Source organism: Lonchura striata, chromosome 15 (assembly GCF_050655825.1).
Source record: "Lonchura striata isolate lonStrDom1 chromosome 15, ASM5065582v1, whole genome shotgun sequence".
Taxonomy (NCBI): Eukaryota; Metazoa; Chordata; class Aves; order Passeriformes; family Estrildidae; genus Lonchura; species Lonchura striata.
The window spans coordinates 10,385,348-10,412,569 of NC_140717.1; the positions used below are offsets into that span (position 1 = coordinate 10,385,348).

At 44.0% G+C, this 27,222-nt stretch overlaps 1 protein-coding gene across 25 annotated transcripts in view; it reads right to left on the reverse strand.

The window, feature by feature from the left end:
- Window positions 1-27,222, reverse strand: part of FBRSL1 (fibrosin like 1) — a 503,076-nt gene that overhangs the window by 363,345 nt on the left and 112,509 nt on the right. For all 25 annotated transcript variants that reach the window (XM_031506234.3, XM_085592726.1, XM_077787189.2 and 22 more), the window contains exon 2: window positions 4,799-4,999. In XM_031506234.3, the coding sequence (XP_031362094.1) occupies window positions 4,799-4,999 (201 nt within the window). The remainder of the gene's footprint in view (window positions 1-4,798; window positions 5,000-27,222) is intronic.

Genomic DNA, 27,222 nt, shown 5'->3' on the forward strand with positions numbered 1-27,222 from the left:
CCAGCCCTGCTCTCCCAGCCAACACAAATTCCTGCTTTAAAAAAATCAGTCTAAGAGCTTTCACGTCCAAATTGTACATTCTTCTTACAAAGGTAGAAATGGATCCTGCTTTTAAGCAACATTTTTACTGATTAAAAGAAAATGGACTTTTTTCCTTTTGCTTTGTTGTTCGGTTTCAAAGAATGTTTAAATAACAATATCTGCTAACAAAAAGGGTAATATCAATTAGAAACAAAAAAGAAACTAGTTTGTATAATTTCAGTGTTCAAAAGCAGTGAAATGCAAACACCAAAGCAGCACACACCAAACCAAACCAATCACCAAAACCCACATTAAAGGCAACCTTTCTTTGTCTTTTTTTTCCCTGTAAGCTGACTGCCAAGAATTCATTGGGTTTTAGCAGAGATACTGAAGGTAACAGAATAATTTACGGTTATATCTAGACCCTCTTAGACACAATTCAGATTCCACATGCTATGTTATTAAGCCATGGAAGAACAGGCATATCCATGTCCTCTGGCTAAAGACAAAGGCTCCAAAGGTTATTTTCCAGACTCACTCTCCTGTGTGGCAGCTGAACCTCAGCTAAGAAAGGGACATTTCAGCCTCTGAACCGTGCACCACTAGAGCACACACTGCCTCCAGCCCACCAGTGGCTACAAATCCAAGCATGATAAATACTATTTACCATTATCTGAAAAATACAAGTAAAACTCAAGCAGCTACACAGTTCTATTGCCCAACTGTCAGCATGAGCAGTATGATGCCAAAGGAAATTTTCCACAGTATTTCATTATCCAGACAAGCTTCTAGACTATTTCTCTCTGTCTTGGGAAAGGCCCCATAGCTTTTCAATACCACCAGCACACACAAATGGGGCCAAGGGTATGTAAATGGTTCGAAAAGGAGCTATCAATTTTCACCTAGACATCAGAAGAAACAACATGCATCCTGGATGGAAAAAATGACTTAGTGTATCACCTTTAGCTCAGATCAGCAGTAACCCAGAGCACAGCCCTCCTGGGGGGCAGGGAGGGTGTTACATCCATTAATGAATGTTGGATAACGAGATGATGAGCATCACAGAGAAACCACATGAATAGGTAATCAAACTTGTTAATGCAATTTAGCAGTTCCAGTCCAGCAAGAGCAGCACCAACACGACACATTAATCACCAACAGCACTCAGCAGTGTGGGGAGGCTGGGGAGTGAATGAGCTCGGGGATTTGCTGTGCCTTCCCTCCCTCCAGGAAGCTCTCGGGAAGCCTCAGAGATGCCACAGCACCAGGACCCTGTAAGTCCCCTGCCCTCTCCTCCCCGGCTGCAAGCCCAGCACGCTATTTATGAGCACTAAATACGTGCTACACCACCCTCTCCTCAGCTTCTCCCTCATCTCGGGTGATTTAAACAGTGGGTGAGAAAAGGAAGGAGGAGGTGTAAGACACTAATCTTCGTGACAAATGACTATCTGCAGAACACTGTGTTATTACAGCCGCATTTAACATCTAAATATATTCAACACACCATGATGCTCCCAAGCTGACTAAACAGAGAGCTTGAGGTTAAACTAACTGGAAATATTAGCAATTCTTTCCTATTAAACTCTTTATAAACTCCTTTAAACTCTGTATAAACTCTTTTCACAAGGTCATGGTACAGAAAGTGTAACGTATTCTAAAACCCAGAAAAAAAAAAAAAAAAAAAACCAAACTCCAACTATTCTATGCCCATGATGCTCAGACATTCAGAGGGATAAGCAACTCCAAAAATGAAACCAGAAAAGAGAAGAACAGCTTAGCTAAGGCTAATCAAAGACTGACTCACAAGTTCAAAGAGTGACTCCCCAAAAACTGGAAGAACAACATAGGACACATAAGGGAACACTGGAACTAAGAGGTTCCATAGTATATGTACCTCTTACTTAATCCAGTCAAATTACACATCCAACCCTTTAAATCCCTTAGAGAGGTGACAGGCTGCACTCCCCCACCAGCACTGTCCTTGTCCCCCATCCTTTCTGGGTTAGCTTTTGAAAAGGCCATGAATCAACTTGCAAGAATGCTCCTGTGCTGGAGGAGTTGCAGCCTTTCAGAGGGGCTAGATTTACTGCAGGACACTCTGCTGCACCAAAATTCACCACAGCTCTGAACACTTTCTCACTGCTTGACATACCTGATCCTGGTGATTGCAAAGGCTTTTCTTGATCCCCATTGTAGAACAGCAGTTTGAAGTCAGCACCTTTCCCTGTGTACTGACAGCAGCCCCAAACTCTGACAAACCTTGGAGAAAAGGACCATTTGAAATGCCTTTTTCTCCCTCTGCTTAGTTACAGTAAGAGATAAATGTATTTGAATGATTTTTATACACAGTTGGGAGTAATAGGCTGGAAAGGACAGATTGGTTCTTGCAGCCCTCTCCCCATAGCCTGAGGTACAGAACAACCAAATATTCAGAAGCAATAGCAATCTGGATGCTTTGTCAAATGGAGTGAAGTATAAATCTAATTTTCTAAACAAAGCAGACAACCTGGCACTGAAATCAGCTTACCACTTTGCACCTCTCTACAAGGATTAGCAGAATGCCATAATTATAATGCCCAATTTGATTTATTAGAGGAAGCTGCATGGAAAAGATGACAATTCAGTAGCATTGTGAAGAGAAGGGATGAGAGTAGAAGGAAAGCTTCAAATTGAACAGTAATTTCTAAGCAACATCTCAATATAATTAGCATTAATTACAGTAAGCTATCCAAATTAGGTATAAACCTATGTTAAATAACGCTGAGATGCAAAAATCACCCCCAAATTCCAGGAATCTTAGTATTATAGCAAATTTGTCCAGACAGCTTGGCAGGAAATGCCAGAATTCTAGGTGTGAACTTCATGATTACTAAAAAAAAAAGAAAAATTATTGAATTTGTCTATATAATTTGCATAATGAATTTGAACTAAAAATAGCCTAGTTTATGTAGTTTATATTTTGCTGCTACTTTAATCAACTTAACAGACCTCCAAACTTGTCTGGTTTTCACAATTTTTATCAGCTAGGATAATAGCAGATATTTAAAAAACCTCCCTTTCCAACAACAGAGGAATTTTAAGTGTGACTTATTTAAAGAGGCACCATGTACTAATGAGTCACTCATCACAGGTTTTCTTTTATATTCTTTGTGCAAGCTCCTCACTCTTTTTAGAGTTTGTTACTTATCCTTACAGGTTTAAAAAAAAATAAACAGTGGAAGTTGAATTTAGGTTTTTATGAATGCGGCAGCAAATCCCCTATTTAACCACTGATGGCAGCCAAATACTATTCAAAAGAAATAAGTAAAAACATCCTCATTTTTCAAAGCTGAATTACCAAGAAACTAAATATTTGGTAAACTAAGGCAGCAGAGTATGAGGGAAATTGGAATCTGCCAGTGCAACAAAATCTCTTATCCCAGAGGCTTCTATGGAAGTGCTATGAAATCCCTAGTGGACACAGCTATGTGAAACAGGGTTTTAAATTTCACGTAGAAGATGTCACTGTTAACAACCTCTTCCTCCTGCAGGAAGGGGGAACCTCCCCACTGTCTCACACATCCACAACTATGCAAATCCCTGCCATGCACTGGATTTCCTGCAGTGTAATAGAATTGAAGAAACAACTTTCACCAGAGACCATGAGAATTTCTAACTTAAAATGTGATGAGCCCTTCTAAATCAGTACGCTGAAAAACAAAAGAATATGTGGTGGAGAAGATATAGGGGAGTGCTTCATAACATAACCTTCACCATATTTTTAAATGTTAAAGTATTGCAAGTCTGAAAAAACACTTCCAGTAACTGGACAATTCAATCTTTGGCTGTCTGGCACACACACAGGATTAGTTTCACAGAACAGAAGGTGGCTTGAGTTAAACAGCTCTTTTTTTTGCTAGAGAAATGGAGAATAAAAACCACTTTTTCATCGTAGTGTGTTTCTTAGCTCAGAACAAATGCTGGAAGGTCAAGTACACTGGTGTTCCCACTGGCTGCCACTTGGCACCCTGTTAAGGACAGCTGGGAAAGTGTCCACGGAGAGATGCTGCTGTGCCATGGAGACTGCCAACCCATGAATGCACACTAAGTCACTAACAAACCTCCCTGCTGAGCAGCAGTTAAGTGATAAAGAGCCTGCCAGCCTCCGAGCCTTTTCTTTGTCACCTGCCCCTCTGTGGCTCAGATGGAGACTCTGGAATAATTCCCTCCAGCATGACAACTCTTCCTTCATTAATGCTTTACCACATTTTAGAAGGGTACACAAGAAAGAGTGCCCAGGGCACAGCTTCCTGCAAAATGACTTTTCACTTCTAAAATACTTAAATAGTCTCTCCTCCTCAACAGTCTCTTTTGGGGGCAAATGAAACCCAAGTCGTGAGATGGAGAGAGAAGTCTGCAACTTCCAGGTGCACGTTGCCCAGCACAAATCCTCCAAAGGAGGTGATGATCTGATGGGTGATTCCTACTTGTGTTCCAGACCATCAGGGCCACAAATCTACCATAGGAACCACTGAACTGTCTCAAAGCTGCAGGCACTGGGGAGAGCTGCTGCCTCCTGCCTACATTACTCAGTACAGTGGCTCCCACTTCAGCTTATGGACCCTGCCCCCAGCACAGGATTTATGCAGTGCCACAAGTCTCCTAAGAGGCATTGCTTTCACCAGCACAAATCACCAGAGAAGCCACTTACATGGACAACCTCAGCTGCCAGCAAGGACAACATTTCACAGTGCCCAACACCAAAGATGGTCTCTTCAGGTGAGAAGTATCTCCCTACCTGTTTGGATAGCTTCAAGGGGAGCTTCTTCTTCATCCGCTCCTTGCCTCTTTCTGCCTCTCTCTCGGAGCTCCCCGCATCATTGTTATGGCCATTTTCACTTGGCTCAGCAGATACACAGTTTTCAGATTCTCTAGGTTTCTTGCCTGGATGCCTCTCCCATTTCTCCTTCCGCTCCTGAGGCTTTAGTGACATGTCCTTCTGTAGAGGAGATTAAAAAAGAGAATGGTAAGTTCTTTATGTTCTTTGTGGCTACCTTTAAGCATTAAGATGTATAAATATTCAATAAAAACACAAACAAGACAGTGTGTATCTTCCAGAGATGACGTAAAATGAATAATTAGGCATGCACAACCAAACAGTAATATTAGATTAGGATGAATATTCTCCAGGCTATGTGTTTGATTAATTTCAGTGATGCTGAAACCGGGTGTGAAAATGAGCTCACTTCAGATTAATTCAGAAACCATACGTCAAGACACATGAGCAAATCAGCATCCTGAAGGGAAGCCTTAAACTGTTCAACTGAAACAGAGGTGGGTTTTGTTTTGTTTCTGATCTGAGAAGTATCAGACCCCCCCTGGGGCTGACAGTCTCTGATTCACAGCAGCATTCATATGGAGAAAGGCACTTCTAAAGCCCTACCACAAATTCCCTGAGCCAGAGAGATCAATGGGATCCAAACACACAACAGAGGTTGAACACTTCTAAGTGTTAAGTGTCTGCCCCAACCAGGCTGTAACACACACTCCAAGCACAGTTTGAAAGCAGGTATGTCATGTCATAATGATTAACATTGGAAGTGAGATCAGAGAAGGGAATTACTCTGCTATCCCTGGCATCTCTGAGGACTGGAAGCTGAACTCCCAGTGACAGTGTACCAAACTCTCTCTCTATGCACACCGTGTGGAAAAGGAGTTGAAGAAACAATATGACCAAACATTATGACACTGGGTCACTACAGCTAGATACATTTTTCCCTTATGTCTTTTATTAACTGCTCAAGGATAAAAACTGAATCCTTATGGGAATGATTTGCAGGGTATCTATTCCGATTATTTTTTAATGTGAGGTAAATAGATTAGGAAATACCCTAAAAGCATTGCTTATTATGCCAAAACTCAGCCACAGGTATTTTTCTAAATGCCTTGCTTTTGATTCAAGCAGTTACATGACAGGTATTTGTTTCTTACATGAATGGAGATCACAATACAACTGCTCACATCAATGCACACACCTTCAGTACGCAAAAGAGCTCGTGAAAATCATTAGCTCTCTACTCTCTCAAAAACTGAAGCCCAACAAAAAAAGAAAATTAGGAACTGGAATGAAATGCCCTGCTGATTGCTCCAGATTACTTCCTCCCCCTCTCCTTTAATTAGTGAATTGACTGCCTCAGTGTGCAACATGCTGATTCCACTCCAAATCAGTCACTTGTTTAAAGTTACCCTTCCCTGGGAAGTGAGATGATGCATTGGCACTTTAGGGTCACAGACACATTGAAATTAGAACCAAATACAGCTGTTTCCAGTTCCAGCCCAGGCTCCCAGAGAATCAGCCAGCACCCAACCTCTGTACACCTTGCACAGAGTCCTGTGGGGCTGGAGGCTCCTCTTAGAGCACACCCAAATATATCAAGTTGAAAACCCCCAAAGATACAACTCTTACACCAAAATTAAAATAACTAGCACTGTCTTGGAGCACAGAACACAGCTCAGCTTGCCTATTCCATTACTAGGGAAAGAGCAAGGAAAATACCTGTCTGACATTATTACCCATGAATGACAAAGGAATATAAATCAGTGTTTAGTTGCTCACTTTGATTTTCAGTTTAAAGGTAACACTTTAAAGCACCAGTTCAAGATGCCAATTGAAGAAGGTCATATTGTGCTGTTTACTGGGAAGCTACTGAGATAAAAATCAAATGGCTAATCTTCAGTAACTAATCAAAAACTTGTCACGTGGAAATGGTATCTGCTAACTGATATTCAGCAAAACATTGGAAACAGGAATCGCCACAAACATGCACTTCTTCACAAAGGCAGATGCACCTTGTGATGTGACAGCAGGCGCAAGGAAGATGCTGCATAAGATGACCCCTGATAGGGGAGAAAGGAGTTTGGGGGACAGAGAAATGCCACCACCTGAGAGCACCAGCAAATCGTGCACTCCTGCTTGAGGGGCAATATTCATTTCTAAAGATGCCTTCAAAGCCAATAAATGACCATTTGCTTTAAACTCAATCTGGTTTCACGTGGTGGTTGGGTCTCTGTTAATGCTTTAGGGAAAGTCTTCCCTTGGTACCCACAGCACATTCACTGCAGGTTTTCAGATGATTCCTTTCGCCATAGAACTGGTCTACAAATCTCCATTTTTTTTCCTTACTGAATCCTACAAAATTCCCTACTTCGAAATGCAGCTTTTCATCCCTATTTTGTCTGGAGATTTAAGGCTTGTCTCACTGCTGAGCTACTAGCAAAATTAATTCATGAAATACAGTTATAGCTGGATCAAAGCCAAGGAAATAATTCATTCGCTTGTAGTGCCATCCAAGAATCTCAAGCACTTTCCAAACAGCCCTGAATTAAGCCCCAAGGCCAAGGCTGCTCCTGCCTCCAGAGGGGGACAGTGGAGGGAGACCTGGGGCAGCCACAGGGACAAAGCCACGTTTGTGTGACAAGAAAACCTGCTCCAGAGTCCCTTTTCTCCCAGCTTCAGCAGAGGACACAGCCCACAGGATTTTTCCTGGGCAGGCAGGACACTGAGCTCAGCATGTCCCTGCTGACAGAGGGTGACAGCAGGCTCTTCTCTGGGCTGCTAAATGCAGACCTCTGCAGCCTCAGGCACAGAGCAGGAGGGGGCTAATGGAGTTTCTGTTCTTGCCTCCTTTGTTTCCTTTCTATTTCCTCTACTAAAAGAGCCTTCCAGTGATTGCTCTTTTACTAAAGTTTATGACCTCCAAGTTGGGGACCTCACTTAGCACAAGAGCGTACTATTTTTGGATGTGCATCTGTGCTTGTGTACAGGCAATTGCTGGAAAATTTAAGCACATCCAGAATATACAGGACATCACAAGAGGGGACGTTTATTGATGCACCTTGACAGACTTCAGCCCAGAAACCCCAACCTGCAGGTGAGGCTGGCCTCCTGACAAACTGCCCCACTGGAGCCTTTCCCCCAAGGCAAGCCCAGAGTAGCAGGTATTTTCACCCTCTGCACATCAGGTGAAACCTGCAGATTCACACAGTGACAGCACCTGAAGTCAGACCCCAAAGTCAGCAGGTCTTCACATCAGCCTTGTGGTTTCTGCCCAACCCAGGTCTGCAGAGCTGACCACCTTTCCTGCCACAGCTCCACTAAATCCCCTTCCCCAGCGAAGGCTGGTGGGTCCAGGCCCATTCTCTCTTCTCGGTTCCAGAAAAAAAGACTGCTAAATCTTGCTTTAGAATACAGAAAACTGTTTTGTTCCTTACTACTCATTGCTTCCAGGACTGTCTCCTACCTGTCCTCACTTCAGAATTTCTCTGACACCTTCCAGGGCAGGCTACAGCCTCTCCATCTGCAGCCCCCTTGTCTGTCTGGGCTGCAGACAGAGTGCAGATGGTTCTAATTGGCTGCATGGTTACAGATAAGGAAGAATTAGGCCTCACTTCAGAGCCTCTTTTCTGGCAGTTACTCCATGAAACACACAGATTCTATCTCCCTATTTGTTTATTTGGATGTACAGACAGCAAAGAACACTTCATGGAAAATGGGGTTGTGGTACCTCCTCCAGCTCCCCCTGGACTACCTCACACACCAGCAGCTGTGGAGATTCACTGACAAAGACCCTGGAAAGGCTGGCAACCCATGCTGGCCCTGCAACAGATTTTGGGAGTCCACTATAAAAACCTTTGTGATTCTTTTCCATCACTATCAGGCCAAGCTGGTTATGCAACTGCACCTCTGCTTGCAGCGGATCTGGCAGGAACCCTGAATCACTTGCAACACTCCTTCCTGAAAAGCCATTTTTCTTCTGCCACCAAGGCACAACTGCAATCTCCAAAGACACTCAAGGTACACACAACCCAGTTTGTAAGTACAGCTGGGAATAATGTGGCTGCACAGCCCTCAGCTCTGGAATGAGACTGTTCTTACCCCTAAAATGCCACAGCAAGACACTTCTGCACAATGGACTCCACGTTTTGTGTTTGATCAGGAAATAATGATTAGCCCTGGAGGATCCTGGCACAAGCTCACATCCCACAGCCATCCACTGGCTGGAGTTTTCGCTGCCTGTTTGCTCAGCCCAGCTCAAACTCAGCCTTAATCCTCTGAATTTACACAGCTCTGAGATCTCAGAAAGTGTGCAGGGGAAGGCTGTGGTTGTAAATACCTTTCATACACAGGGAACACTTAAAGAACCTGAAGGAAATGTCCAAAACCCACACAGCTAGATGAAAACCCTCGAGTCTGCTGCTGGGATGCAGAGGGTAAAAATAACACCTACAGAAAATAAAATAACTATCCTTAGGCCTCGAGCATCAGTTCAAAATGCAGCCCTGGTGCAAAATCAAGTCCATTACAATCCCCCGTCCCCAGGGCCCATCGGACACTGCGAGGCTCAGCCAAGGACTGGTTACACTCCACTCCTGCCAGACTGCCTCTGCCAACTGCAGAAGATTACATGGGCTGATTTCCCAGAAGGAAGACAGCCTGCAGCTTCTCTCTTCACTGCAGCACTTATTCCTTAAGTTGGGCAATGCGAAATATCCTACCCAACATCACACAGGAGAAGGATCCACACAAAGGAAATGAAAAACACCACTGCCTCTGAAACTGAACCTGCTTGTCCACGCTTCTGCCTCCAGCTTCTCTCAAAAAATTGCAATGGAAAAGCTCTTGAGGATCTCAGCACCATCTATCCTTGTATCAACTCTATCATGCAATTAGCAGTAGGGTTATCAAATGTGTTTGTTTAATAGTTCAGGGAAAGATCCCGGCTCAGAAAGGATCTGAAACAGATTTTTAAGTAGGTGATTTTTTAAATATTTCTACTGACCTGATAGTTTATAGAACAGCACCACAGAAACAATTGCTGACAATGTTCTCGTACTTTCTAAGCAGACAAAATACATTACAAATAGACAGGATCACTACTAACACAAACCTACTGTCCATTTATTTGCATAAAGGGGACACAGGAGACAGTAATTCAAATGGAAAGATAATATTGGAGATATACATAAAAAATGTACATGAAAGACTAACTTTAAAGTATAGATTTGAAGATAGATCTGTAGAGAGAGAAACCACTACAAGAACAGGAGCCAGCACAAGAAGAGATGAATAGCCAAAAGACAAATTAAATTAGGTGAAAAAATAAGGAAGAAAAAGGGATAAAAAAGGACTACTGAAGGGCATCAGGTAGCACTACACCAATCTGACTGAATTTGAACTCAGCAGGGTGAACAGGCAGCAAACACAACTGGAGACCTCGAAAATTACTAGAAGCACATGTAGCAGTGGGAGAGGGGAGAAGTTTGAGCTCTGCCCCGGAGAGCTGCGGGCAGAGTTTGCTGGCAGTGAGGCCAGGGAGGGTGGGGAAGGGGGGATGGCAGGGTGGGGTGGGCAGGGTGGGGAAGGGGGGATGGCAGATGGCAGGGTGGGGAAGGAGGGATGGCAGGGTGGGGAAGGAGGGCCGGCAGGGTGGGGAAGGAGGGATGCCCACAGCTCAGCACTGTGGCTCCTTGCTGGAAGCCCCCAGCAGGAGGCCAGCCCAGACTCCTGTCCCAGAGTGTGTCTGAGCCCAGGGCACTTGGGGAGCAGGCTGCTGGCATGCCCCACCATCGGCTCCATTTCCACCGATGGGGAAGTTCTCACTTCTGCTGTAATATAACACACGCTTGTTTGTTTTACTTCCCAGCCCTCTCTTCTCCCCCACTGCGAACTTCACTGCAAACATAACTCAAGCACCCCCAGCCTCTCAGCCAAAGACACTAAAGCTGTTTTAAAAGGCAGAAACAAGAGTCTAGATCTGAAGTGACTTTTTTGCTTTGACCCGACATTCAAGAAGCGCAATCAATATCAATTAAAATGATTGCAAATGAAATCCTTGCTTGTTTAACCTTGGACTGCAATTCTCCTTTCACAGCTGACATATTCCAGATGAGTTTGGGTCCTGCTTTTTAAAATGCATCACATTTGCTCTGACCCTGTCACATGTTTAGCTCAAGAATAAGAAGACTTTTTGACAAGACAGATTTGGAAATGTTAAGACATTTGAAGCCGACACTGGTTTGCGGGTTTATGATACACGATTTAACTTAAAAATACAAGTGGATGAACCAAGAAACTTACTGTAATTGAAACACTCACATTTATTACCAGAGGATATGTTCCTGTCACCTATGAATAGCTGAAGAGCAAGCTGCCATACTCTGCTGAACTCCCACTGTTATGTCTCCTAAGAATTAAGACCTTTGCTTGTAGGACCTCAAAGACACGGTATCATGTACAGAAAGCTTGGACAAATGTTACTTCAATAAAACAGTCAAAAATTACAAAAAAGAAGGTCAGTTCACTGTTCTTTTAAATGCACTTCAATCCACGTTGAATTTACAAGGCTTTGATTGCTCTTTTTGTTTGCATGTGACCTGAATAAATAATGATATAGTGCTGAGCAGTAATTGTTTTTAAATATTGAGGAGAAAGGGGGTGATACTGCTCCCTTCCTTTTTTCAATTACTTAAGGAAAAATCCAGTCCTCTCCTTCCACAGTAGTAGGAAATACATGGAAACAGAGTGTTTAACACTCATTTAGGGGACAATAAAAGTAAGAACGCATGCAGCAAACACCTTCACTTTAGCAAGAGGCCAAGGAAATCCGCAGTAATGTGAGCATAGGGCTGCCCATGTTTTTGGTATAAACCCCTGTCGACCACCACCCATCGGGGAGGTGGATACACAAAATCTCTGGGATTTGAAGCTGCACTCCACGGGCTCCATGGGCAGCCAGCTGTGACTTTCTCCCTCTCCTCCAATTTCCTCCTTGGAGCCTGCAGGCGCCTCGCTGCAGAGAACTGCACTCGTCTTCCTCGCTGCCTACCCACAGACACTGCACAGCTATTAGGACTCCCACAGGTGCTTGCTGTCCATCAGAAAGGAAATGATCCCATTTTAAGCCATCAGTATTTCCTCCAGTGATGGCAGTAAATGCCCGACGAGTGCTCGCAGAATTACTGTCAGCGGAAAGTGTGTCAGAGAGCAAGGGAGCTTAAATGATTGAAGGGAAGCTGGGGCACCATTTTCAGGTAGATGAAATGAGGCATATTGCAAGTGCAGCCTGCCCAGCTTTTACAGCCTGCAGGAGTGCTGAAAGGTGCTGCTGCCCAGGCACCAGCAGGCCACCCTGCCCAGCTTTCACTGCAGATAAAAAAGTACATTTTGGCTAAAGCTGCTTTCAGGCAAGATTGGAAGCTCAGCCTGCCTGGTTCATGTAGTGTACAAAAAAGCTGCAAAGAGCTTGTGCCTGTCAGACAGCACCTTCTCCAGCTGATTTGATCGCTGCACTGCCAGGTGTGACGGCTGCGCAGGGAGCACATCCTTCTGCAAACTCCCATCCTCCCAGGAGCTCCTTCCCAAGGGACCCATCAGGAATGGCAGCAGCACCACATTGCCCAGCATCCCACAAGTGACAGACTGTGCAAAACATCCCCATCTTGAAGAATGTGACCTGGGGCCATCAATCTCATGTAACTTCCATGGGTATTCAGCAAGTAAGCAGAGTGACACACTCAGGCACACACTCCCTATCAGTGTTTTGGGAAGACACAATTGTGCCAATATCCAAGGACACCACTGAGCCCTCACTGCTGACAGCTAGCAAACACATGCTTCTTAACAGAGCAGCCTTTAAACATCTAATCTGAATTTCCCTCTTCCCAGATTATTCAAACAGGCACTCCTTGAATTCAAACAGCTCCCACCAAGTGGCAGAATCAGGACCTGAAGAAGCAGCTCCTTCTCTAAGGCCAGATGTGGCCATTTCATCCCTCATTTCCAGTCTTACCAGAAAGGTAACACAACCTCCAGTCCCCAGCTGGCCCTAAGCTGCCAAAGGAAAAAGCATGAAGATCCTACCAGCACAAACTGGTGTGGCAGCTGGATGCATTCATCATTACCAATTTTCAGCTAAGCTAGTCAGATAAAACCAGAAACACAATGCTGTGTAAAGATGCCTCCAGCCTATTTATTACAATAGACAGGAATGCTTAGAAATACTGTATCTCTCTTTAAAATTAAAAACAAAAGGAGAAAACCCAACTGCTTCCACCTCTGCTGAGGGGGATGTCATGCTTCCATGAGCTGGACTCTGGAAATGGAGTTGAGCCAAGCTGAGCCTGGGCAGATGGACTGGACACATGGCTCATTTACCAAAGGCAGGGGCCTAAATTGCTCTCCTCCATCTATACTCCTGCATGTAAAGTGTTGATCTTCACAGTGTGAAATACACAACAACCTCAGTATGATTGTACTGAATCCCATGTGAGTAGCTCCATACTCAGACTGAAGAGCTACAGCTATAACCTTAGGTAGCTTGGCCATGACTTCAAGAACCTCAGCCTGATTTTTAAGTAATTCAAGGCTTCCACCTGCTAAATACGAAGCTTTTCTCTATTTTTTAGTATTCCACCACACGTTCACTTCATGGTACATACTTTTAAAACACAGCCATGAAAAATGCACTGCTCTTAAGGCAGTAGCACCTACAGCATGAAAGCTCCAGACATATCTCCCACACGGTGAACACATTCAGTGTAGCAGTAACTGCAGACGTTTTGGGACTCTGCTCCCAGCCTACACTCTTTATTCCCACCTTCCAGGAAGGGTGCAGCTCCCAGTGCTGCTGCAGAGCAGAGGGGTGAACGCTCCTCAGCTCCAGCAGAGCTCTGCAGTTTGACACACCAGGAGAGAGGAGCGCTCGCTCACTCGCTCCTGCCAACTCTGCTGTAGGGGTGAGAGTCTCCAGAAATAAAAACAGCCATATCCTGATCCCTGGGGCTGCGTTATAAATTAATTTATGTTTAAGCACCATGACACTAGAGGCATTTTTTTACCAACTCTGCAGTTGCCCTCAGTGGTAGGCAACAATTTGCAGTTCAGCTGTCATGAGCTCTAGAACGTGTATTCAATAATTAGTCCTCTGGTAGTTTTCTTCTGGCTGGGAAACAAACGACAAGAAATAGAAATGGTTCAACAAGAGGAAATACGCAGAAGCCAGCCTCCTCCAGAAACTGCTGCCCATAGCACATTACTGCAACCTAGGGGGAAAGCTCTGAGCAGGATGACTTCTAGCAGAGAGAGATGCCTTTCTAACCATCTAAATGTCACATGTGCTGATGAAAAGCCCGGGACAGTGCATCTGTGGCACCCTGGGCACCCCTGCTGCTGCTCATGTGCTGCTGGAGAGATGCATTGAACAGTGCAGGCTGCAGCTGTCAGTGTGGCCAGCAGAGATGTCCTCCCACATCCAGGGGCTCAGCACACCACGCGCTCCCGAGCAGCTCTTCTATAACTGGTTTGCTTGAACAAACAATGAGCAGCCAAATGTTTCAATATATCCTTAGGGCATCCTAGAATAGTTTCAAACAGTCTGATATCTGTGGCAGAGGCAAAACATTCATTTATATCCTAGGCAATTGCTGAGAAATGGGAAACACTACAGTAGCAGGCAATTTTAATGTGTTCTATGTTACAAAACATTTTCAGTCAGAGAGCTCAAAGGTCATTAATAGATTTTCATATGTTTACAGACAGCAGCAATTTCAAGCTCTGTAATTTTAAAACTGCATGTCAGTCTCTCAACTTCCAGCTGTTATTTTAACATTAGATAATGAACACAATGCAAAGGTTACACAATCACTTGAACCGGCTTATGCAGCAGATCCAGTCGCACAAATAATTATTAAATTCTAATTACACATATATTATCACTCTTATTAGAACAGCAGGGCAAATCCTCTTTTATAGATAGATCAACAGTTTAGAAAAAGAGGCCAGCAAGGTTATGCTTTTAGAGCTGCTCTTCTCTCTCCCCCATCACCTAAAGCACTGCTGATTTATGAGTCTCAGAAACAACACCTTGTTAACACCTCACCAGTCAGTGCACATCCAGCCACCAGCTTCTGTTTTACTTAAGCCCTTTATAGATCCCTAATACAGACACTGACGCCTACTTAAAATATTCATCCTTGATCAGAGGGACAAAAAACCATTTAGTGGTTACCTAGTATCCTGTTTAAATATGCTGTTTTTTCTTTATACAACTACTTTGATTTTGAGAAGACATCCTACAAAACTTAGAGACTTCTCCTAAGGAGAGTGCTGTTATGTAAGCTAAAGCTTTGCAAGACATCAGGGCCCCATAACATAGATTTTTATTTTATTGTAATTGTGGGGTAGATTCAATTATTGTAATCATCTGACTCTTCTATCATGCAGCCAAATGAGCAAAATCACCCAGCAGATGTCTCAGGGAAATTTTGGATGTGCACTAGCAAACTATCCTCTTATCACACACGAAAATCAGCAGATTATGTTTTGCTCATGTCCCTCTCTATTCCCAGGCAGTGCAAAGTGTTACTCGCTCTGGTTTATTCTGCCCCCATCCAGCTGTCAGTCACACAGCATGTAACCTCAATGGGAATTGAGGAATCTCATCCCCAAGATTCAGCTTTGAAGCAGGACAGACCAGCAATGTCCCTTTGTGTGACTGAGGTCTCCTGCAGTGACAGCAACGCTACCCTGGCAAAGTGATGTCTCTCTAATCCCCAGTGCATCCTTAGCCAGCCATGGATTTCACACTGGGAAATTCCAGGCTTTGACATTAAATAATTCCAGCTGGGATTTTCAAAGGGTAAGAGATAGGACTCCAATCCTGTCACATTCCAAATAGGAAGACCTTAAGGTTTGGTTTATTTTCTTTTTAAGAAGGAAACTTGTATTTCATTCTCATTTCCAGCCTGGTTTCCTCCGGGACATGAAATTGAAAGCAAGAAAGGGAGGGCAAGTGCAGTGCTAATGGGAAGAGAGACTGACAAATGACACCACCAGATCCTGGACACATCAGCTTGCACCAGCCCATCCAAGAAGGAACAGATAAATCAGCACATCCATTACTGTTCCCGAGGAAAAGGAGCCTGTGTGATTCCCCTGGTTAGTCTCCCTTGCTGTGAAGGAAGAAGCGACCAAGCAGCACCCAACGAGGACAGCAGACAATTAAAGCATAGAAGCGAACAAACCCAGCAAGCTGCAGCAAGGAGAACACGTGCAGAGCGGGAATGATGTGATCCACTCATCCAAGCATGTCAAACACAGCCCGGGGCAGGCAGAGCTGCCGGGACAAGGACCCACTGCAGGGACAGAGCCCTGCTGTCACTCGCGCCACGCTCCCGCACCAAACCCAGAGCTCCAAGTTTTCATCGGCTTTCACACTCTCTCCATCATGCTTAGAGAACCTCAGTCTTCCCCCAACCAAGAGGTGCTAAGCTCTGTCTCTCTGCAACCATTTCCTCAATTCCCATGCTAAATTGCAAGTTTCTCATAATGCTTGGCTTTCAGATACAGAAACATCTACCTGCACTTCCCAGACCGAAACTGAAGGCTGGCTGGCTTGTAGGACAGTTTTATTCCTTACTCAAACAAGACTTTGCCAGTCAGAGACTAAAGAAAGGGGCATTCATGCAAAGTTTTCCATTTGCTGGTAGCCCTCAACTTTGAAACACAGTAGGGAATTAAAACACGGTAGAGAGCAGCACCTTTCATCCCTGGTGACCCACTCAAATTAGTTAAGAGCACTTGAACATCTGATTCTTGTACATCTCTGAGAGTTCAACTTTGCCTCTCATTTACTGTTCACAGCACCTTGTCAACAGTAAACAGTGCAGAGAGAGAAATACAGATGCAGTACACAGCATTTATTTGTTCAAACAGGCATAACCCTTTGGCAAGAACCAAAAAACCAGTCAATGTGAGAAGGTTAAGATGGAACAGATGCAACCAGAGACTCTGGGGAACAGCCTGTGTGGAAGCAGGGTTTTTTTGTGATTGCTTCTGTCTTGTAATTCTTAATAACCCACATCACAGCTGACATCTCCACCAGCTCTCTGCTTCCTTATGCAGATAACCAGAAACAAAAAAACTGACATGGCAATTATATTGTACACACACACTGCCTAACAACCCTACAACAGCACAAGCAACAGGGAACAAGTACACTTCATGTATGAGATACTTGGTCTAAAAGTTGTTTTAAAACCTGCTCATAAAATCAAGTAAAAGCTGAGGCACAGCTCAAACGTGCAACAACACAAAGAACTGTCAAGATGACAAAAATCTATAAAAGCATCTTGCAACTCCTGTTTGCTAATAAAGATCTAATCTCCATCACAGCTGTAAGCAGGGCACTCCTGGCGCCCCCAGCACATCACACCGGGGCAGCAGCACTTCAGCCGAGGAGGAGAGCCTGGCAGCAGAGCAGGGAGATGCTGGGGGGCAGCAGGCTGGTCCCCTCTGCCACCTCCATCTCGGGAGGCTGTTGCTAAGACACAAAGTGCCCCGGGATGCTGCAGAATCCTCCAGCTCTGCCCCCGCGGTGCTCGGTGCTGTTCCCAAACCCGGCACCCAACGGGTCGCAGCGTCTCTCCTGGAGCTTTGATAATCTCGCTTTTGTGTGCAAAGCAGCCCCTGTCAAGGAATTCAGGGAGCCCTGTGACAGAAAAAACTGCTGATAAAAAGATAATATCAAGAGTACTCCGTTTCAAAAAGCTGATAGAAGGGCACAAGGGGAAATTTCACACATCAGAACAGAAGTGCTCACTAAAGCAGAAAGGGGTTTAAAAACACAGGGGTTTTGAGGTGTTTGTTTCCAGTGAAGGATCCGGTTTTCTCAAGTTCCCCACTGTGACCGAGCAAAATTGTAAGCATTAGTTCTCAGATTTCAGCAGAATCTGAAAAAGCAGGTGACTGAGACACCAGCACTCTCTTTGCAAATATATCAGAGGCAAGTGTATTCATAAACCTTCCAGACCCGGGCTGACAATAGAAAGGCTTTAAAAACCAGAAAAACCGGCTTCAGTGTGCACCCATCCCACAGAAGGCAGCAACCGGGGAGTGCAGGGCCATGTTAATTAACACGTGCTTAATGGCACTTAATTCCCCATCTCTCTCTCCACCCGACTCTCTTATTGATACAGATGGGGTTTGTGGCTTTCACATCCCATTAGCAAAAGTCTGCCTCTAGGAAAAAAAAAAAAAAAAGAAAAAAAAAAAAAAGGAAAAAAAAGAAAAAAGAAAAAAAAAAAGGCATGCTGAGAAGGTGAGGGAAAGTTCTTTCATAATTTATAAATAACATCACAATTTGGCTTTTATCAAGCTTTTCTCATTAGCAATTCTTAAAGTACAACACAAAGGGAATCAGCATTTTGACCTCTATTTCTACAAAATTAGAAATTAACAAATGCAAAGCAGCTCACCGCAAATCAAACATCAGTTCTCTGGCAAATCTTCATCTCACAGCTCCTAATCATACTGTGCTGCAGGAGAACCAACAGTCAAACACTGTCAAAATCTCCTTCTGGCACTGGGAAGGGTTTAGTGGTGGTGGTAGAGAGCAGATTTTTCTAGGACACACAGTATGTGCAAATGCAGCTATTTGCTACAGAGTGGGCAACAGGTGGTATCTGTACAGCTTCAACCTTATATTCCTTTGAGTGTCTTAGATGAAATCAGCTTGAGAATAGCAAGGACAACACGATCAATATATTAAGTCAAGCTGGTTTTTTACCAGAGGAGCAGAACTGGCAGCACTTCTTGGCTTTTGAAATACGACACATAACCTGGCCTTTCTAATGCAGTGCTTTGGATGGCACCCAAATCCAGCACCATCTGGCCAGCATGGGCATGTGTATACAAAGAGGACAGAAGAGACTCCTGGCTGACAGATAAAGTGACATATCAGTGCAGCAGCACAGACTCCAAATCTCTTCAGCCTTTGCAAAGCCAGCTCAGCAGGCTGCAAACACAGGGCCAGTTTAGTGACTTCAGGGCAATAGAAGGGCTGAGAATTTCTCATGCAGATAAGACACAGGTAAGCATTTGTTTTGGCAGAAAGCATTGCCAACAGAAAAAAACAAACAAATCCCACAAACAAAATCAAACAAAAATGCAAAATGTTTTTCTTGGGGTAGGTTTGAAGCAGAGGGTATCACACTTCTCCTGCCCCAAAACTAATCTGTAAATTTAAAAAACCCTGTTTTTCCACCTCTATATATTCACTCTTCCATGACATTCTCCTGGCACCACAGAGCAGATAAAACCAACATATTATTCCATGGCTTAGAATTTCTTAAAGCTTGGCCTCCCAGCCATGGCACAGGCCACTCCGTCCTCTCCTGCTACCAGGACTCAATGCACTAGATTCTTCTAGTTTCAGTTTCTAGCATTTCAGGGATGATTTGGCAGTAAGGAAGTGAGAATACTTAGGTAACAGCATGAATTGCAATCTGTTCAAGAGAACAAGTGGGATGTCTCATATCCCATCTACCATCCAATTCTGCATTCACCTACATGGTTTTATGCAGCTGTGAACTCCACTGAGACAAGGAAAGTTACAGTGGTGGAGAAGAGAGAACCATCATGATCTTAGTTTATGCCAACTCAAAAAACCCCCAGGAATCACTGAGTAATCAGACCAAATGCCTATTACAGTTTAAGAAAATACAGACAACCTATCCAGCCTTGTTCTGAGCCTGACCTGTTTTTATTCACTCCCAGCTGGCTTTATGGAACAAGCCAATTATCCCCTCCTCAATTTTGCAGTGATACCACTGCCAGCCCAGTGCCTTCTCCCAGCTCCAGCCCTACTGCTTGGCCTGTGCATCCTAATGCAGGATCCAGCACTTGCCTCAAGCCTGAAACCTGGCAAGTGGTTCCAGAGCCAAGGAACACGGGACAAAGAGCCCAGAGCTGTCCCCATGCAAAGGCTCCATTCAGGCAACCTCCACCGGCTCTCAGCACACACTTGCTACTTCCCCTTATCTAATCTCGCTTTCTGGTACTTGACAGTATCGCAGGTCTGGCATTTAAAGCATTTGGAAGAAAAAGAGCCTGCAGAAGCACCCAGGGAGATTAGAAGGAAGGTGCTAATTGTCTCTGTGGGCAGTGAGGAGGTGCTGGTGCAAGGCCATGTCCCATCCCTGCCACCCTTCCCAGCTGTGCCCAAACCTGCTGAGAATGACCTTGAGAAAGCCTTTTCCTTTACCAGGAATGATAAAGGCACCGAGGGACAACTCAGAATTCCTTGATGGGTCCCTGCTGCTGCAGCAGCACAAACACCTGGGCAGCAGCACAAACATCTGGGCAGCAGCACAGCAAACTGGACCAGTTTGCTGCCCCAGCTCAGCAGCAGCAGCCCTGGCACCACGCAGGGACAGCTGAGCTTGGCAAGCAGGGCAAGAGGTGTTCGTCACTGCCCCAGCCAGCAAAGTCACTGACAAGTGCTTAAACAAGTGATATCCTGACCTTAAATTGAAACATATTGTGGGATGAAGGAATGAAGAGACAGAAGACACAACGAGGAACTGAAAAAGAGTAAGTCCCTTGTTTCCCCCAGCACCCCAAAGTAAAAGTAGAGAAACAAAAAAGCATTTTAAGATGCAAGGGATGCACAAGGGAAAAAAATCCCTCCAGACAAAACAACAACTACAAAAACAACCCACAAAATAGATCACTAAGTTCTGTTCAGGTTTTACACTTCAAAAACTTGTTAAGTCAGGCTACTGATACAAAAATGCTCATAGAAAACTCTCAATACATTAAAATCAGACATTAGTCACAAAGCCCCTTACTTGCGTAAAACTGACCTATTGCCTTCTGTACTTTTACACATGTGAACCAAAGCACTTCAGTAATAAAGGATTTTAAACCCCACCATTATCAATGAAACACTAATTCCCAGGACCCACTTTCACTTTTTGATTCTACAGAACCTCTAATTCTTTAGGGCTCTCCCATTCTTTGCCATACCTTCCTCAGCTGGTTTCCCTGTCCTTTGCTATTTGCTTCATTACAAACAGTTTGGAGGATTGGAAAGCACAGTATTTAACATTTTATAGAAACATCTGCCAACGGAGCTGCTAAACACTCTTGTAAGAGAGACAGAGATGTTTATTTAGACATGCTGCTGACGTTTCCTGTTGCATTTTGATCCTGAGGCATATGTAGTCCTTCCAAACAATTTAGCATGTACTGTGGAAGCACAGTTCTCAGAGAAGTGCAGCTGAAAGTAATTGAGATTGAAATTTCGGGCCCATGGAAGGAAAACCATTAACAAGGCTCCAGGCAGAAGCAGCACCTGGCAGAGAGGCAGGCAGGACACATCAGGAGCAAAGTCTGGGACTTGGGCAGGACAATTTAGTGGCTAGCTCGAATGATGCTGGTCACGCTGGCTGATACCACGGGGCTGCAAAGTGCAGTGAGCTCCTTCCACAGCCCAAACACCAGCCGTGCAAGGAAAGCTGCAAAATTCACGCACAACACCGACACACCTGGGGCACCGCAGGTGGCCTGACCTGGGTGCCACTGCCACCAGCAAGGCACTGCTCACCGTGCTGAGCCTCCTGGGCACTGGAGGCCAGAGGCTGTCCTTAAAGCACCTGTCCCTGTGACCCCGGGTAGATGTCCTGGCAGTGCTGGCAGAGCTCTGCCCTGACTCCTCCCTGCCCTCCTGCTGGAATTTAGCACTCCCAAGTGCAGCTGACAGCACAGAGCTCACCCAGCCCACAGCCCTGCGCTTCATAACCTGATGGATTACTGCGAGCTAAAAATTGATCACAGTTAAATCACCTTCAGCTGCTGCAGCAGAACCCCTCAGGGACAATGAACCCACATCCCTCATCTCTCTGTCCTTGCTTCTTATGTATTCTAAGAGGAGTAACCCCTCATTACCAAGTTAAACCCATTAGGGTGGGCTAGAATTTTCAGACAGTACTTAAGGAAGAGAGTGGTTTATACTACATTCACTGAAGAAAAAACCCTACATTTGCAGCAATCTGAAGAAAAATAGAGAATCCGAAACACTCTGCTTTTGACATCTGATCCCTAGAAGGAAAGGATAATACTTTCAACAACAGATTATAAATCTGTGTATACAGAAAGGATTAATGCAGCTTGTTGGTTACAGAGATGAAGGAAACCTTAAAAAAAAGGGAGAACTGTAAATTCAAGCTAACCACACAAAAATTAAGGGTTTATTATGGGTTACAGATTTAAACAAGCAAGGAAAGCACTGTTGTGCACCAAGGAAGAGGAAATAATCTACTCTAGCTGAATTTATTCAGAAGTATGGAGTTCATTCTCCTCCCAAGGAACACTTTTTGCAAAAGCATCTGATTTTACCTTGTGTTTGGGCTGACAAAACAGTGAGGAAACAGTATTTCATTGTTTTAAGACCCTCATAAACTTCTTCATGGGGGAAAGTGGATCTTTGCCTGCAACAATGATCTAGTGTGATGTCCCATACACTGTAATTTGTTCTGATGCATGATTTTAAGTTATTTGTGTAAATAACCATGCTGGCTGCCCACATCTGGCTTCCATAGAGAAGCATGTTAAGGAGGAAGAAAATAACCCCCAAAAACTGGAATACTGTGAAAACTTGCATTTTCTGAAACTACTTTCAACAAGAACCAGCCCAGGAATTTTCTTTCACTTGAGCTTCCTTTAGCAGTGCTCATATTCTGCACGTATTTGTGTGAAGCACATTACTCCAATTAAAAAAGAAATGGCACTGCTAGATCTAGCCATATGCTTATAATTACTCCGAAAGAAGTAGGTTTTTTGGATTCTTCTTCTGGGTCCAGAGGTTTTAAATTCTTGATAAAGGTCAAATCATCTCATTCAGAAGTGATGATGCAGTTCCACTGCAGTGTTTGACTGAAAAAAAGGTCACCAAATCCAAATGCTCTCAATATTCTTCAAATAAACTCATAAGCCTTTTCTCAAGTGTTAAGGGTATTTAAGGACACTACAGTAAAAATGTATATACTTTATTTCTACTCTTATCAGCCAGAAGTTGCATTAAGTGGCTGGAAATTTGAATAAGAAACTCCTATCAGTGCACCTTTTTTAAGTTCTTTGTACCACAAGGAACCAAAAAATCCTGATGCTCTAAATATGCCATGGTGACTTATGACTTTAGTGAATGGAAAGCTGCTAAGGGGGGAGGTAGAAGAACAATAAACAGAGCTCCATGTCTGAATCTCTTTTTAACAGATTAAACGGATTAACTAATAGCCCAACTCAGAGATTCATAGCAATAACTAAAGAGCAAACACTGTTCTAGAAGCAGCATGTGCACTCACTTCATAACACCTGATGCACTTGCCTTTATAGCAATCAGTTCACACATACTTGTAAGTTTTCCTTTTTTTGATCACAGACACCACCTCTAGCAGACAGACCCAGAGTATCAATTACCAGTAAAATAAATGAAACAGAATATATCCAAGCTCAAGAAACACAGGACTGAAATTTGTTCTGTCCAACAGCTACATGGAAATTCTGGGTATGTCAGTTCCTAAAGATCTCCAGCACACATCTAAAGGGAACCTTTGAGCCACAAAGGCTGGCATAGACTGAAGGCGGCAGGCACAATAACAAGGTCATAAACTGGTGATATTTACAGGTTACAAATTAAATGTGACTGAACTTCTGATCAGCTTCAGACCACTCTGATCACACTGCCGAGCACAAGGGAACCAGACACAAAACTGCAGCTTCAAGTTGCCAACAAACAACTTCCAAAATCTGCTTTTCTTCTTCACTGCCTGGAACCAAGCATCTGGATTCATAGCACAGGGTTAATTTACAAAGTGACAGGATTTAGGGGATCTTGGAATAGCTCTGTGCTCACCTCCCTGCAGCAGAGGTGGTTATATCACAGAATTTTTAACAAAGCCAGGCAGTGCAACATACCTTCCCTTTCTTTGCTGCTTGATCCCCAGAATATTTCATTCTGGACCTTTCCATGATATTGAAGTGTACAGCTTGAGGCTGCATGTACAGTCACACACACAAAGTTAATCCCAGCCTTTAGCCAAGGTAAAAATGGGGAAGTCACTGGAAGGGAAGTACTGAGAAGGGAATGTAGATATTGGGAAGGGAATAGTAAAGGAAATAAAGTTCATTTTTTGAACAGCTGGACTAAGAATGTCATTCTTTTGAGGATAGTGAAGGAGTTTGATGCACACATCCCCCTCCAGCCTTCATGCACTCTAAGGAAAAGAAATCTGGGGATTCCAGCAAGTTTGCCACACCGAAATCTGCTGCTGAGCAGCCAGAAACACAGAGCCCCATGCAGGGACTGGGGCTGAGCACCCTTCACATCACCTCTCCAACAGGAGACATCAGTGCTCCCACAGGTTTCACTTTCCTTGTCCCTGAACCTCTTTCTGGCATGAATTATTTTAGGCACAATTCAAATGCCTTCCTCTGAAACCACTTCAAGCACACAGAAGCAGGAAGCCCCAAGCAGGCTCGTGGGTGAGGCACTCACTTGAAAGGGTGAGCAGAAGCACAAGGTACCTGCCAGCTGAATTATTTAGGAGCCATGTGCATGGGATTTTCAACCATTGCTTATTGCTGCTGGTGCAGCCCCTTCAGGACAGATAACTCAGTGCTGGGCTCAGACTGACAAAGAAAAAGATGCCTTTGTGGTAGAACAGAGTCCCACTCACGTGGCAAAACTCAGAGCTGAAGGACAGAAATACAATACTGTATGTATCAAACAGGAGGGCACAAACACCATTACAGGTTCTGACTTCTTCCACAGCAAATTAGAGCACCACTAACAGTTTTTGCCCTTCCCCGCCATTTTAAATAATTTCTGCCAAATTTGATATTTATAAAAGCAAGTGGTGCAAAATTCTTCACGGCTTCATCCAGACACGTTTCCCCATTAAGCTTTATTAAAACACATTCTCTAATTCAGCCTTTACTCAGGGAAGGTTTTTGACTGCCAGACGAGCCACACATCATTTGTAACATAGACAAAAATCCACTAGGAATTAGTCTAAAACCAAACTCATTTCCTCTACAGGCTTGGGCCAAGATTTGCATCAAAGTCTCTGGAGGCAAACATCCTACAGCATTATAAAGCATCACTAGCTGCCTGTTTGCCTTCCTAGCATAGTTTCAGATTTACTTGAGATCCATATCTGTGTAACGCTAAAAAAATAGTAGGATATTTCAGATTCAAGAGACAAGAGCAAAGGGTTGCTTTGAAGGTCTGTGAATTGAAAGTTTTGTGCTGTTTGCATTCATCAGTGGATTTGTTATAAAACAAAGTCCTGAAATGAATTCATAATCATTTAATCACAGCTGCTTTGATTCACCTCTCAGTCACAAAACACAAAGGTATGTCACGATTCTGTATTTCCAGGACTTATAACACACTGAAATCCCTGGATAAGCATTAACACCTTTTTATTTTGCTAACTGAAGTAGTAATTTCACTTAGAAAATAGTCACAGGTGCAGTTTCACATCTCTGTGTATTGTGCTCACAGGAGCAAGGGCACTTGGCAATATTAGCAAGTTTTTTTTATTTTATTGTATTTGAAGGTTAAAAACTACCCCAGATATACACTAGGTAATAAATTTTAATAACTTAATCACTTAATTTATAAACCTCATATCTTTCCTTTACCCTTTAACTTCCAATGGGAGAACTGAACCATACACAACCAGGCCACACATGAAATCAGCAGACAAGTCAAACCCAGAATCACAATTTGCAGCGATCCCATGTCAAGCCTTGCTCCTTGGGATATTCTCTCTGAAAATTTGGCTTACATTTTATCCATCCTGTTAACTTAGGGGAGAAGGCCACTCCCAGCAACAAAACAAAGCTCAGCAGTGGAGGAACCCTAAAATCAGGGAGATGCTGAGCAGCTCCAAGGCAGGACGTTGGTGGGCAGGCAGGAGAAATCCAAGCCCGGCCGAGGTGCCCCTGCCACCTCAGCCCTCCCCAGGCTGCCAGTGACGAGGCTGCTGCTGTCACCTCGCCCTCCCTGCCCGCCAGCAGACACCGACAGCACGCCTGTCACAGCCATGGGGAGCAGAGATGACAAATCACAGGGAATTCGTGTCAACACAATCGGCTGGCCCCGAGACAGACAGCTGGTGCGCGAATTCCAGCACAGACAGCATCGCCCGAAATCATTCCCAGGCATTTTTAGCGAGCTCAGGCTCTCAACAACAGCCCTGGCTGCTAAAAATAGCCCGCTGGAGACTTGCTCCAGCATTAACTACAGCCTGGCTAAATTTGAGTCATGACCCACTTGGTGACATATAAGCAAAACAAGCACAAACCTCATCAAGAAGTGAGAGATTAGAGTGCTTAGAGCCCCAGCAATTTTCATGCACCTATATTACCATGTTTCCTTGACATCATCAATGTCAATTGTTAATATATTCCCCCAAAAACCTGGACAGAGAGGGAGGTAGGCACCTATATTACAATTTTAATGCACCTATATTACCATGTTTTCTTGGCATCATCAATGTCAGTTGTTAATATATTCCCCCAAAATCCTGGACAGGGAGGGAAGCAGGCAGGATCCTCTACAGCGAGGTCAAAAGAAAAAGTTCAGGTAACTCTTCAGCAAAAACATGAGTGTAGCTCAGTGCAAACCCTCCTCACTGCAAGCAAAAGGGACAAATGCATCTAAGGCGCCAGGTGTCCCCATCTCTCCCATTTCAAAAGCTCCAACCAAGCATTCACCAGTTTACAAAACATAACTGCACTATCAGGGAAAATACAACAAACATTGCTTCCCCAATGGTTTTGAATCTTGAGAAGCAGAAGCATGACAGGGAAAGAGATCTGCATCTCTCTGGTGTACAACTAACCTCAAAAATGCAGTTTTCCTAGCAAGAGCTGTAGCAGCATCTGCAAGCTGGAACTGTTCAAGGTCTTTGAGAACAACATACAAAAATGGTCAGCACACAGAGAACTCTTAAAATTCACATACCTGGGCAGCAGCTTTGTCTCCTCAGGTGTAAATTAATTCCCAGACTGTTCTACGAGAAAAATCTACTGCCTCAAAACTGCAGGCACACTGCCATAACACAGGCCACCCAACTTATCTGAATTAATCCCAGACTCAAACACAGCCTCTTGTTTAGAAAGGTTCTCTTCAGAGATATCCAGGGATGGAGTCATCACAACCCTTGGTAAACTGCTACAGTCATTAATTATTCACCCCAGTAAAATTTTGCAGCTTATCTCTTGTCTAAAAGTATCAGTGTTAGAGCCTTCCAGACACTGGATCTCCTTACAGTTTTGACTGCCAGACAGAAGAGCTCTCTATTATCAAATTTCTC